The sequence below is a fragment of the Gracilinanus agilis genome, chromosome 1 (assembly GCF_016433145.1).
Source record: "Gracilinanus agilis isolate LMUSP501 chromosome 1, AgileGrace, whole genome shotgun sequence".
Lineage (NCBI taxonomy): Eukaryota > Metazoa > Chordata > Mammalia > Didelphimorphia > Didelphidae > Gracilinanus > Gracilinanus agilis.
This window is the reverse complement of record NC_058130.1, coordinates 224,691,965-224,704,123: the sequence shown is the minus strand read 5'-3', so window position 1 is coordinate 224,704,123 and position 12,159 is coordinate 224,691,965. Positions and strand designations below refer to the sequence as shown.

The following is a 12,159-nucleotide window of genomic DNA, read 5'->3' as shown; positions in this document are numbered from 1 at the left end:
CCTATATAAAATTGCTAGTCTCATCACACTTTCAATTCAGTTCTCCCTGTTCAGGCCTCATCAACAAGTCAATTTTCCTAAGGAATAGTGGTGAGTCTGACCATGTCACTGCCCACTCTGCTCAAAAATCTTCAGTGGCTCCTATTGATACCTCTAAAATGTCAACTTCTCAATTTCATATAGCATGTATATGAAGACTCAACAAATCCACATTCAGGCTTCCTTCCTATCACTCCTGGTAAAAAAAGGAAACACCTCATATTCCAAACTAGTTGTTTAGATATTTGCTCAAAGACCATTCCCCACTCCCACCAATATTCTTAACTATTTTCAAGGTTTAGTTCCCCGTATCTTCCCATATTAACCTTTGTTTCTGGTTCTTCCGTTTTCTTTTCAGACTGAGAACCCCTTGATCAGATAATTTCAGAACCCTTCAAAGCTCTAAATGTAAATCTGGCAATTTACATATATGCCTCTTCTCTCCATTGTTAACTAGCTACTCCTCTTCAAACCCTAGCCTCTTTTTACTTGATCCCAAAAGCATCTTAAGTCACTAATGACAAACTACAAGTTATCATCTTTCAATTATTTTGAACTTTGGCTTCATTTTCAGTCTTGTGAACAGGAATAAAAACTTGAGAAATAAAATTAAACAACTTAAGATTTTTTGAATGTAATTTCTATTGTAATTCTGAGATTCAGGGATACTGAATTTTCAAGGGAAGACATCCCAGCATGTCTTAGTATTTTAAAAATTGGTTAAAATCAAATTCCATCTGCTACATAATCATACATCCTGAACCTGAATGAGCAAAGTATGTGGAGTTACACAGTAAACTGCCATGAATCAGTCAACAAGGACAGTGTTTCCTTGGTCCTCTAATCTTCCAGTATAGCTTTAAATGGCCTCAAAGCTAAATTTAAGTGAGCTGAATAAGGAAAGAATGCTATTACCTGAGTCAGATTGGAGAACAGAGTCCTATTCAACTCTTTATATACCCAAATAATATGCAATGGGCATATTAAAACCAACACACAAGATTGATGGCTTTCCTTCCATGCCTCAGTGGAGAGGTCTGTTGTACAAGTAGACTTCTGTTCATTTCAGGTTGTGACATTGGTTGGATCAATGCTCAAGTATTTCAATACAAATCCTATTATATAATCCAACAGTAAGACAAAAGCTGACCCAAAAGATCAGAATGGATTTGGCAAACGCTCAGCATTTAACAGTATATACCTATGAGAACCAAAATTATAAGCATCTACATGATGCTATTTAAGCTTTTTTTTTTTCAAGGTTCAAAACCACTGACTGGAAGCACCACAGTCCATTGGAGCATTTTATTTATGTATGTTTTACACCCTTAGAAAAAGAATCCCAGGATTTTTCCTCCTGTGTGTTTTCGTCTTGCTTCCTCATGGTCCATGATGCCAGCTGAGGTTGTAAGCACAATGAACCTATTAAAGAGTTAAAACAAAGAGAAAAGATTTTTCTAGGTATAAGAATAAACTTTAGCAATATGGTCCACTGCAAAAGTATATGACACAATTCTCCACCACCTTTAACAGTCATGGATCTAAACTTATCTATACTTAAGATTCAGCTGCTCTGGTTATCTAGTGTTAGATCTTTTGAACTTATAAAAATTCCCACTCATAGGAGCTCCTAGCAGAGAATTGTTCCAGAACCAATTGCAATAGCTCGAGGCAGTATTGCCTAACCTTGGATTTGAAGATCTCCACTACCACTAAAGTGGTTTTTTTTTCTAAATCCCTTCATCCTTCCCCAATAGTTATAATTATTTATCTGTTAATGGAGAAAAGGCATGAGAAAAAGCTACTATGAATTCAATAGCATTTTAAATGGAACTTGTCACTTTAATCACAACAGCATTTACAAACATGTAAAATAAATCATTCAAAATGTTGGTTATTCAGTCTACAAAAAGATCTGATGAGCTGACTAATGGAATACAGGTGGAAAATCATTCTAGGATTTCAATAATTCTCTGCCTATATGAAAGAATGAAAATATTCATGGCATCCTTAAATGCAAAATATTCTGTAGTTTTCATGATTTAACAATGTTTTTCTAAATTGTTTCACAGAACTTTGGAAGCTGTTAAAACAAAGGTGGGGTGGTTCAATGAATAAAATTTAATAGCTATTTTCTGTTAAGCATTAATATCAAGGTGTCAAAAACTAATTATGCATAGCATTTTTCCAATAAACATAAGCTTAATTTCCTCTCTTCATAAAACTTCTTCATAAAACTCATTTTACCCTGGTGGTAATATTTTTATTCCCATTTCCCTAAACCAAAGTCTGTGGAATTTTCCTATCAAATGAATTTAAAAGTATTTCCAGAGGACAGCAAGGTGGCACAATAGATTGAGAGCCAGGCCTAGAGACAGGAGGTCCTAGGTTCAAATCTGGCCTTGGACACTTCCTAGCTATATGTATTGCCTAGCCCTTACAGTTCTTCTGCCTTGGAACCAATACACAATATTGATTCTAAGACAGAAGGGTTTTGTGGTTGTTTTTTTTTAAAGAGTTTCCAGGATAAATTAGTTAGGGAAGCCTAGATGCCAGCTTATCAGTTTTCCAGATAAAAAAATGACTGATTATTGAATAACATACATATGTTCTGAGGCATGATGTGCAAAAAGTCAGGTATTTTATTGTTATATTCAACACCTTTTAAAGATTTTTTTAAAAAAAAAAAAAGGTTCATATCTTTAACATCATCCCAAGCCTCGCCAATGAAAAACTCAAAAAAACCTGCTTGTCAACATACACAATTATAATAAATTAGACCCTTACCCAAACTGACGGGATGGTAGCAGATTATTCTGCCACTTTTCCAGATCTTTCAATTGAACATCAAATCTGGGGCTGATTACACCACACTGTAAAAATATTTTCCAAAAAATTAATAAATTCTAACAAAAATTGCATTCTAAGTATTTATAAACACTCTTAAATAATGTCTATTTACGCCTATTGGTTATCAAAGCAACACATTTACTGAGTGCCTAACATACTTCAAATAGTCAGGTTGAGTGTGCTAACTCTATAAGCTCCCTGTTCTCCAAAAGCTTACAAATGTACCTAGAGCAAACAAGACAAAGCCACAAAAGTACTTAATAAGACAAAAATAATAGTAAGTAGACATCACACAAAGCAGTACATGATTAGTTGCCAAATAAGTGGCAGGCTTTCAAAGTGATAGTTCAGAAGTTTCCATTATGGGTTGGAATGACCTAAGACCCTTTATGAAAAAGAAGAGAATTCAGGAAAGAAATGGAATAGAATGGGGGTTCATGAGAAGAACTTTGTAAAACAAGCTTTTTTTTTTTTTAAAAGGAGCTTTTGTTTATGAAAAAACGAAGGAGAATGGAGATAATGTTGAAAAAGCAAAATCCTGCCAGATCATAAATAGCTATAGTTTCCACACCAAAAAAATGCACTTGAGAAAATTAAACTATGTGGTTCTTGCAGGTTAACCACCTTCTAATATACTAAAATAAGAACACCAAAAACTCATTTATAGTTGGTAAATTATTTTAGTTATCCATACAAGTTGGATTGCCATAAAGATTCACAATGGAATTAAATCCTTCAATATGTATTCCCTTTGATTTTATCCTTGATAGAAACTGCCAAGATCCAGTCACCACATAAGATGACCACAGAGTTTGCAGAGAATATCCTATGAATGTAGATTAAGAACCTTCCTTTTCTGTTTCTCTAAAAAATAGTAAAAAAACAAATATTTATCTAGTCTAAAAACCTTTCTGAATTCATGCTCTCCTTGATGGTAGGTTAGTTGAGTACAAAAATCCCTTCCTTTAGGAAATGGACTAATGAGGGTAATGAGCAAACTTGGTCTAGATATTTTATATTGCTAGTGACATCCAAGAGAATTACTTGTGTGACTCAGAATGATACTAATCCCTAGGAAGAGACCCTCTTTAGCCCTTGAGGATAATGGACAAGGAAGTAGTTTAGTACTGACTTGTTCTAGAATGTTACACCTCTAAGTTTTTTCTGACAGACTGTGTTTAGCCCATGGAGTACAACATACGGAAGTCTCTTAACCTCTCTGAGCCTCAAATTCCCTAATTCATGAAATGAAGGAGTTGAATTAGATGGTGTCCTCTTATTCTAGGACCTTATTACCAAGGACAGCTAAGCTTATTTATTTGGGTTATTTAAAGCTATTTAAGTTCATAAACAGACATTTATACCCAACACTATTTAGCTGACCAATGAAATTCATGTTTTAAGAGACAATTTTAGTTTTAAAAACTAATTTTTTCCAGAATCACATCTCCCCCAAAGTCACTAAATATTTCTTAATGCAGGACCCATTGGTCTATTTTTCACATTTCAATCTCAATCTGATTACAGATTACAAATTACATCAGGCAAAATGCCCCTGGAAATCTAATTACTATATATAACAGTGTGTAAATTCGCACCTTGTTTAATCTGCCCGTGAGGTTCACAACAATTTTTCCTGCTCTGTGATCATCAATGATCTCAAATTCGCCAATATAACCTAAATGGTAAAAAAAAAATAATAATAAGTGTATGTTAAGTAACTGAGCAATAAATCTTAGGCATTCAATTTGTGTTCCATTGTACTAAAACTAGCATTTCTAGTGTTACCCTGCAAAACTTTCTTCTGGAACAATTTTTAATATTTAACAAAATGGACTCAATTCACTTACTAATCTTCAAAAAAAGTACATCATGATAAATTTGCTTAATTTATGTGACCAAGGAGAGGAAAACTTGAGGCGACAGAACTCCTAAGCATCAAGTCAAGCATGTAACAAATGAAAGTTACTCCTTACTTCTACCATGTTTTAAAACTTTTACATTATAAACAGTGCTTTCTATAGTGGAATTACACACACACACACACACACACACACACACACACACACACACACACACACACACACACTACTTCCAAGCATTATGCATCACAAAGCCCTTCTCTTCTACCCTGCCTCTTGAACCTCCTTTAGACCAGAATACAGTAGAAAATCCTACTTACCGTGCTTCATCATCACAGTTAAGAACCGGACAATTACTTTAGAGCACGGCCTAATAAGAACCTGGCGTTTTCCTCGCTTCTCAGCATTGTTGATGCTTTTGAGAGCATCTGCCAGGACATTCATGCGCACCATGGTGGCTAGTAAGGAGAGAAAAGATGGATATTCTGTTAATATTGCCATCAGCTGAAAAGGAATGATTTAAATTGTTACCCACTGGCAAAAAAAATCAAGAACTAGTCAGACTATTCCTCCACTGAGTAAAGAGCATAAACACCTTTAAAAAGGCATTAGAGCAATCCAAGTTCAGGTTTGTACCTGTGATTTTATTTGGTACAGGAAACTCCCAGGTGAAAAAACTCCCTCTTATTAATGCAGGCTGCCACCTTCTTGGCTACTTAGTGATCTTCGAAGAGTGGCCTGGAACAGGGTCATGCAGCCAATTTCAGAAATAGGACCTGTATCAAAGACTGCGAGGTAGGCTCCCTTATTATACTAGCAATTATACTATACTGCCTATATTACCTATGTATAAGTAAACTGCTTAAAAAAGAACATTTAGACCAGATCTAAACTTGAAGCCAGAAAAATCCTCTCATTCTCACATGGTCCAAGCCCAGTGAAAGGCATTAAGCCAAACAAAAAAACAAAACAAAAAAAAAATAGTCTCTGCCCTCAAGGAGCTAAATACAAAATACAAACAATATACAAAAATAAAGCCCTTGAAACAAATCAGCAATTTGCACTTAGCTCAGCTCAATGAAACAGGATACTAACTGAGCAAACTTAGGGATCTGTAATGTTGGCCAAAAAGATCCAGTGAGAATGGGTAAAGACTAATGTTAATCCTGTAAAATTGGGCCAAAGCCAAGAGATCCTTTAAATGCCAACAAGTAAAATGTATACAAGCAACAGGGAGCCATTGAGGTTTGTTAGCTAAGCAGAGGAATGACAGTCAAAACTGTGGAAAATTTTTAAATGGTAGCTGGGGACGGACTATTGCAAACAGTAATGCTTTTTTTAACCATTACCTTCTATCCTAGAAACAACGCTAAAATAGTGATTCTAAGGCAGAAGAATGTTAATGGCTAAGCAACTGGAATTAAGGGACTTGCAGTGGGTCAAATCGGCCCATTTGAACCCAGGTCCTCCACCACTTCAGGCCTGACTGCTCTATTCACTGAGTTTCCTAGAAAGTGGGCTTAGAGACCTTTGGAGGAAAATCAGTAAACACCTGGCTGGTGAGTTGGGGTGGGGGGGATATTGTGAAGAGTGAATCAAACTCTCTTTATCTGTCAATCAGCAACTTTTAAATTAATCAACGATAACTTATCATTAACTTTAAAAGTTGCTGATTGATGGAGTTTGATTCACGCTTCACAATATGGATCTGGGAGAAAATTGGTGAGGTAGGAGTTAGGGCCAAAAAGATTTCCCTGAGGTTGAAGTCAGCAACTCGGGCACTACAGCAGTTTCAGCACTGCAAAGTCACTTCTCTTATTCAAAAATCCCCTTAGTCCTAAAGCCAAACAAACTTCTGCTAGGCATCGAAAACTTTACAACCCGATCCTTTATTTTTTCAGTCTTATTACAACTACCCCCCTCCCTCTTTTCACTGTCTTCCAGCTCTAATAATCCACTTGCACACACACAACCTTCTACCCGCTTCCTTCGTTCTTTTTAAGCATACCTAACATGCATTCCTTCCTCATCTGTCTCCTAAACTCCAAAACTCACGGACCACTTTGCAAAGGAGGTTATTCCCAAGAACCCTACCACACTTCACCCCCTAGTTGCTAATGCCTTCCCCTCTCTAAAGTTACCTTGCATCTAAATCAGAGAGTACATTCCCTGGCCTGGTCTATGCATTCCCCTTAATAGGGAAAGCATTAGGAACTCCTTGGGGTCAGGGCAATTTTCGCTTTTTCTTTATACTCCCTTGGCACAATACATGCCCAGGTCGTTTAGACAAAACTCACTGGCTAGAACTCAAAGCACTAGGTGAAAGTTCAATGATCGCCAGGCCTTTAGACGGAACGGACCGGTCAGATCAGACCTCCCCGGGTTTGCTTTCTTGTAGCCAGGACCCTTCAAAAGGAACCATGACAGAGTGGTCCCTTTACCGTCCTACAACAACACTCCAAAGAACTTATGAGTGGGCACCGACGGAGCTCCGCCGCCGGCCCGACCGCAGCAGGGCTCCCTCCGCTCCCACGTGCGCTGACCGCCCAGCCGGAGACAGACTTGGGAACACCCAGGGCTCACGTTCGCCCATGCCCGCCCTGCTGCACGCCAGCCTTGGCCCGCGGCCCCAGTTAGCGCGCCGGCCAGCTCTGTGCCCAGGCCCGGGAAGCGCGGGAGCGTCCGGACCCGCCCGGAAAGAAGGAAGGAGGCTCCAACGACCGCACCCCCCCCAGGTTCTCCCGCGTCCCCGGGAGCCCCAGTCTCGAGCCAAACCTCAGCCAAACTAGGAGCCTCTGAAAGGGCAGGGTCTGGGGCATCGGCGGAGCCCAGGAACGCATGTCCTGGCCGCTGGATGTAGCCGATGCCCCATGGATACAGACGGAGAGCAAACCCAAGACTACTTACCGGCGCTGCAAGATGGCGGAAAGAGGACGAGATGGGTGAACGCGGAGAGATATGGGAACCGCGGAAAATCTCGCGAAGCTTTGAAGGAGCGCCGAACAGGATGGGGCGTTCCTCTCTGCTCAGGGACTAACAAAACAGAGCCGATGATATCGATTCTGAGAACCTGGCTGGGCAGTGAGGGAGGCGGGCTAACTGGGGGCGGAACATCGTGGAATAGGCGGAACTAGTCGGGTTATTGGCCACTCTTGGTTCAGGGGGCTTTCTATATCCTATACTGGCTGAGGCTTTGGAACTTTTTTGGAGAATTGAGTTGTTTAAAAGTTTTTTTGCTTGTTTTTTATGATTAATTGATTGCAACGAAATCTAAAACATTGGTAAACAAATTGTGCCATCTAAACTTGCAAAAAAATCACAAATGCCACCAAAAGAAAGAAAGAACATTTTTAATTTCCCATAAAGAGAGAATAAGTTGGTAAACATTCACTTGTAAGTCAGCTTCTCTATGGATTACTTGGGCTAGGGTTACTCCTGTTAAAATCCCAAGTGGACCTCGTTTTACAAAAAACCTAAAATCGGAACATTCCTGTTAATTAGAATGTGCGTGTGTATGTATATATGATTACATCATATGTATTTTTCAATCATTTTCGGCTCTTCATGACCTTTATTTTCTTTCCTAGTAGCCACACCCCCTTGCAAATACCTTCCCTATGAGATTTACAGAATATTAAAAGGAAAGTAATGTATAATTGTGGATTAGGATCAGGTTTCGAAAGGCTTTGAATGACAGGAGTTTAATAATAATAATAAATAGATACATCCCCACCCCTATATATAATATATAAATACACATATATATACCAACTTACTTATTTTGTTTATTTTATTATTAAATTATATGATAAAATTATATGATTATTATTTGTATCCTCAGTTCCTGGCATACAATAGGTGCTCAACAAATACTTGATTTGATTGATTTACAAAGGCTTGGCCAATTTAAAATATAGCAATATGATTTACAAAAAGTTACCGATTTTACTCAGATTTCAGCTATAACACGTCAATAACATTAATTTAAATATAGCTGGTGTAATGGATAGAGCACTGGAACTAGAGCCAGGGAGACCTGAATTCAAATGTGACCTCAAACACTAACTAGCTGCAGTGGCCATGGGCCAGTCATTTAACGTTGTTGACCTCAGTTTTCTTCGGTAAAATGATCTTGAGAAGGAAATGTCAAACCACTTCAAAAAAAAAAAAACCTCAAATAAGGTCGTAAAGAAACAAAACCAAACAACGACATTAAAATGAAAGCTAAATCATAATAGCTTTTTAAATAGTGGCTTTAAGGTTTGCAGAGCATTTAACATATTATTTCATTTGACCCAAAATCCAGTATCTCAAAACATTTTTGGTCTTATAATGTTTCATTAGAGTGTGTATTTGTTATATATACACATTGTACATGTATACATTTTCTGCTATGTATTCAGGAGAGTTAATTAGGCTTTAAAATTTTAGACAGAACATTAAAATTGGAATAAGAGGAAAAGAAAAATAGAAACCCAAGTTTCCTGTATTTTCCTGTTTTCTGTTCTGATAACTTTCAAGCTGAGCGACTAGTGACTATTCTACAGAATTGAATATAATTAACTCTGACTGTTAAAGCCTTTTGTAACTTGACCCCTTTTCCAGTCTTGCAGTTTTTTACTCCCCTTAATATATATCATGATCCAAATGAACTGAATTATTTGTTCTCAAATTATATATATATATTTGACTAGCAAAATCCCCACACTTAGAATATTCTTCCTCCTTACCTCTAATTCCTAGCATCTCTTGCTTTCTTTAAGACTCGGCCCATGCCCAGAGAATTATAAAATTGGGTATTCCCTTTGACCTAGCAATACCACTATTAGGTCTGTTTCCCAAGGTGATCAGAGAAAAAGGAAAAGAACTCATGTTCTAAAATATTTATAACAGCCCACTTTGTAGTGGCAAAGAACTGGAAATCGAGGGGATGTCCAGCAATCAGGGAATAGTTAAGCAAGTTGTATAATATGATCGTGTTGGAATATTGCTGCAGGGTAAGAAATGATGAACAAATTAATTTTGGAAAAAAACAGAAAGATGTATATGAAATTATGAAGAGCAAAATGAGCAAGAACCAAGACATTACATACAGCAACAGAAATGTTGTTTGGAGAATAACAGTAAATGTCTACCTCCAGAGAAATAACTGATAGAAATCTTTATGACATGGTGTATAAAAATATACATATACATATATAAGTGCACCATAGAAAGTATCATTTGACAAACATGAATATGTTTAAAGTGTAGAGTGGAGAGGGATGGAGGGTAGGGAGATACCTGGGAACTTCAATGTAACAAACAAACATATTAATTGGGAAAAAATATTCAGCTCACTACTGTGTTTGTATCCCAAAAAGATCAAAGATAGAGAAAAAGGACCTACTTGTACAAAAATGTTTATAGCAGCTCTCTTTGTAGTGGCAAAGAATTGAAAAATGAGATGGGGAATGACTGAAGAAGTTGCAATTTATGGTTGTAATGGAATACTATTGTGCCATAAGAAATGAACAAGATGAGTTCATAAAAACTTGGAAAGACTGATATGAACTGATACAAGTGAAGTGAGAAGAAACCAGGAGGACATTGTATACAGTAACAAATATATGATGATCAACTTTGAAGGACTAAACTATTGTCAGCAATGCAAGGATCCAAGACAATCCAAGAGACTCATGATGAAAAATGCTATCCACAGTCAGAGAAGCAACTATTGGAGTCTGACTGAAGATCAAAGCATTCCATTTTTCACTTTATTTCTTTCATGAGTTTTGTTTTTTTTTTTTATTTTAAACCCTTAACTTCTGTGAATTGACTTATAGGTGGAAGAGTGGTAAGGGTAGGCAATGGGGGTCAAGTGACTTGCCCAGGGTCACACAGCTGGGAAGTGTCTGAGGCCGGATTTGAAACTAGGACCTCCTGTCTCTAGGCCTGGCTCTCAATCCACTGAGCTACCCAGCTGCCCCTTTCATGAGTTTTTTCTTGTTTGTATGATATGTGTTTTCTTTCATGGCTTGAGGAATATGGAAATATGTACTACATGACAACACTGGTATAACCTATATATGACTACCACCAGGGAGATAGGGGAAGAGGGGGAAGGAAGGAGAGAATCTAAACCACAAAATCTCAAATAACAATTGTTCAAAATTGTCTCCATGTGTAAGTGAAAAAAAATTTTTTTTAATGTTTAAAAAAGATCTCAAATTCTACTTTCAAAAGCAGACCTTTCTTAGTACCACCCTACCCCTACCACCAACCCTCTGCAAGTACCTTCCTTCTGAGATGTATGGTTTGACCACAGAATAGAGAAAGGAAAGTAATGTCTAATTACATAATAAGACTAAAATGGTAGGTTAGGACCTGGTTCTGAAGGGCTTTAAATAACAAAGGAGTTTATAACAGATTTCATAGGTAATAAGGATAGAGTGATTGAAAATAGGGGTAGAGGAGTGCTTTAGGATATAAACTCAGCAACAATGCAGAGAATTAAATGGGAGAGGGGAGAGATAAATTTGGAGACTGAAAAAAATACTAGCAAGGTCAATGAGAATAAAGGGAAATTATAAATATTGGAGGGCTTGTGGCAAAATTGGGACATTGATGCATTGCTGGTGAAGTTGTGAATTGATCCAACCATTCTGGAAGGCAATTTGGAACTATGCCCAAAGGTATGAATTAAAGATTACCTGCCCTTTGATCCTGCCATAGCACTCCTGGGTAAGGAAAAAGACTTGTACAAAAATATTTATAGCCGCACTCTTTGTGGTGGTGAAAAATTGGAAAATGAGGAAATGATCTTCGATTGGGGAATGGCTGAACAAATTGCGGTATCTGTTGGTGATGGAATACCACTATGCTGAAAGGAATAATGAACTGGAGGAATTCCATGTGAACTGGAATGACCTCTAGGAACTGATGTAGAGAGAAACAAGAGAGCAGAACCAGGAGAACATTGTACACAGAGACCGATACACTGTGGCACAATCGAACATAATGGACTTCTCTACTAGTAGCAATGCAATAATTCAGGACAATTCTGAGGAACTTATGAGAAAGAACACTATCCACATCCAGAGAAAGAACTGTGGGAGCAGAAACACAGAAGAAAAACAACTGCTTGGTCACATGGTTTAATGGGGATATAATTGGGGATGTAGACTCTAAATGATCACCCTATTGCAAACATTAATAATATGGAAATAGGTCTTGATCAATGATACATGTAAAACCCAGTGGAATTGCTCATAGGCTACGGGAGGGGGGAGGAAAGAGGGGAGGGAAAGAACATGAAACATGTAACCATGGAAAAATATTCTAAATTAATCAAACAGAAAGAAAGAAAAAGGAAGGAAGGAAGGAAGGAAGGAAGGAAGGAAGGAAGGAAGGAAGGAAGGAAGGAAGG

At 37.6% G+C, this 12,159-nt stretch overlaps 1 protein-coding gene across 1 annotated transcript; it reads right to left on the bottom strand.

Moving 5' to 3' along the window:
• Nucleotides 1-1,329: 1,329 nt before the first annotated feature.
• Nucleotides 1,330-7,714, bottom strand: RPS15A (ribosomal protein S15a). The gene is made up of 5 exons (XM_044657470.1): nucleotides 7,659-7,714; nucleotides 5,072-5,209; nucleotides 4,488-4,567; nucleotides 2,827-2,912; nucleotides 1,330-1,461 (listed from the first exon to the last, which is right to left on the bottom strand). Exons 2-5 carry the CDS (start codon nucleotides 5,202-5,204, stop codon nucleotides 1,368-1,370), a joined length of 393 nt encoding a protein of 130 aa, XP_044513405.1. The 5' UTR covers nucleotides 5,205-5,209; nucleotides 7,659-7,714; the 3' UTR covers nucleotides 1,330-1,367.
• Between the last annotated feature and the right edge of the window lie 4,445 nt (nucleotides 7,715-12,159).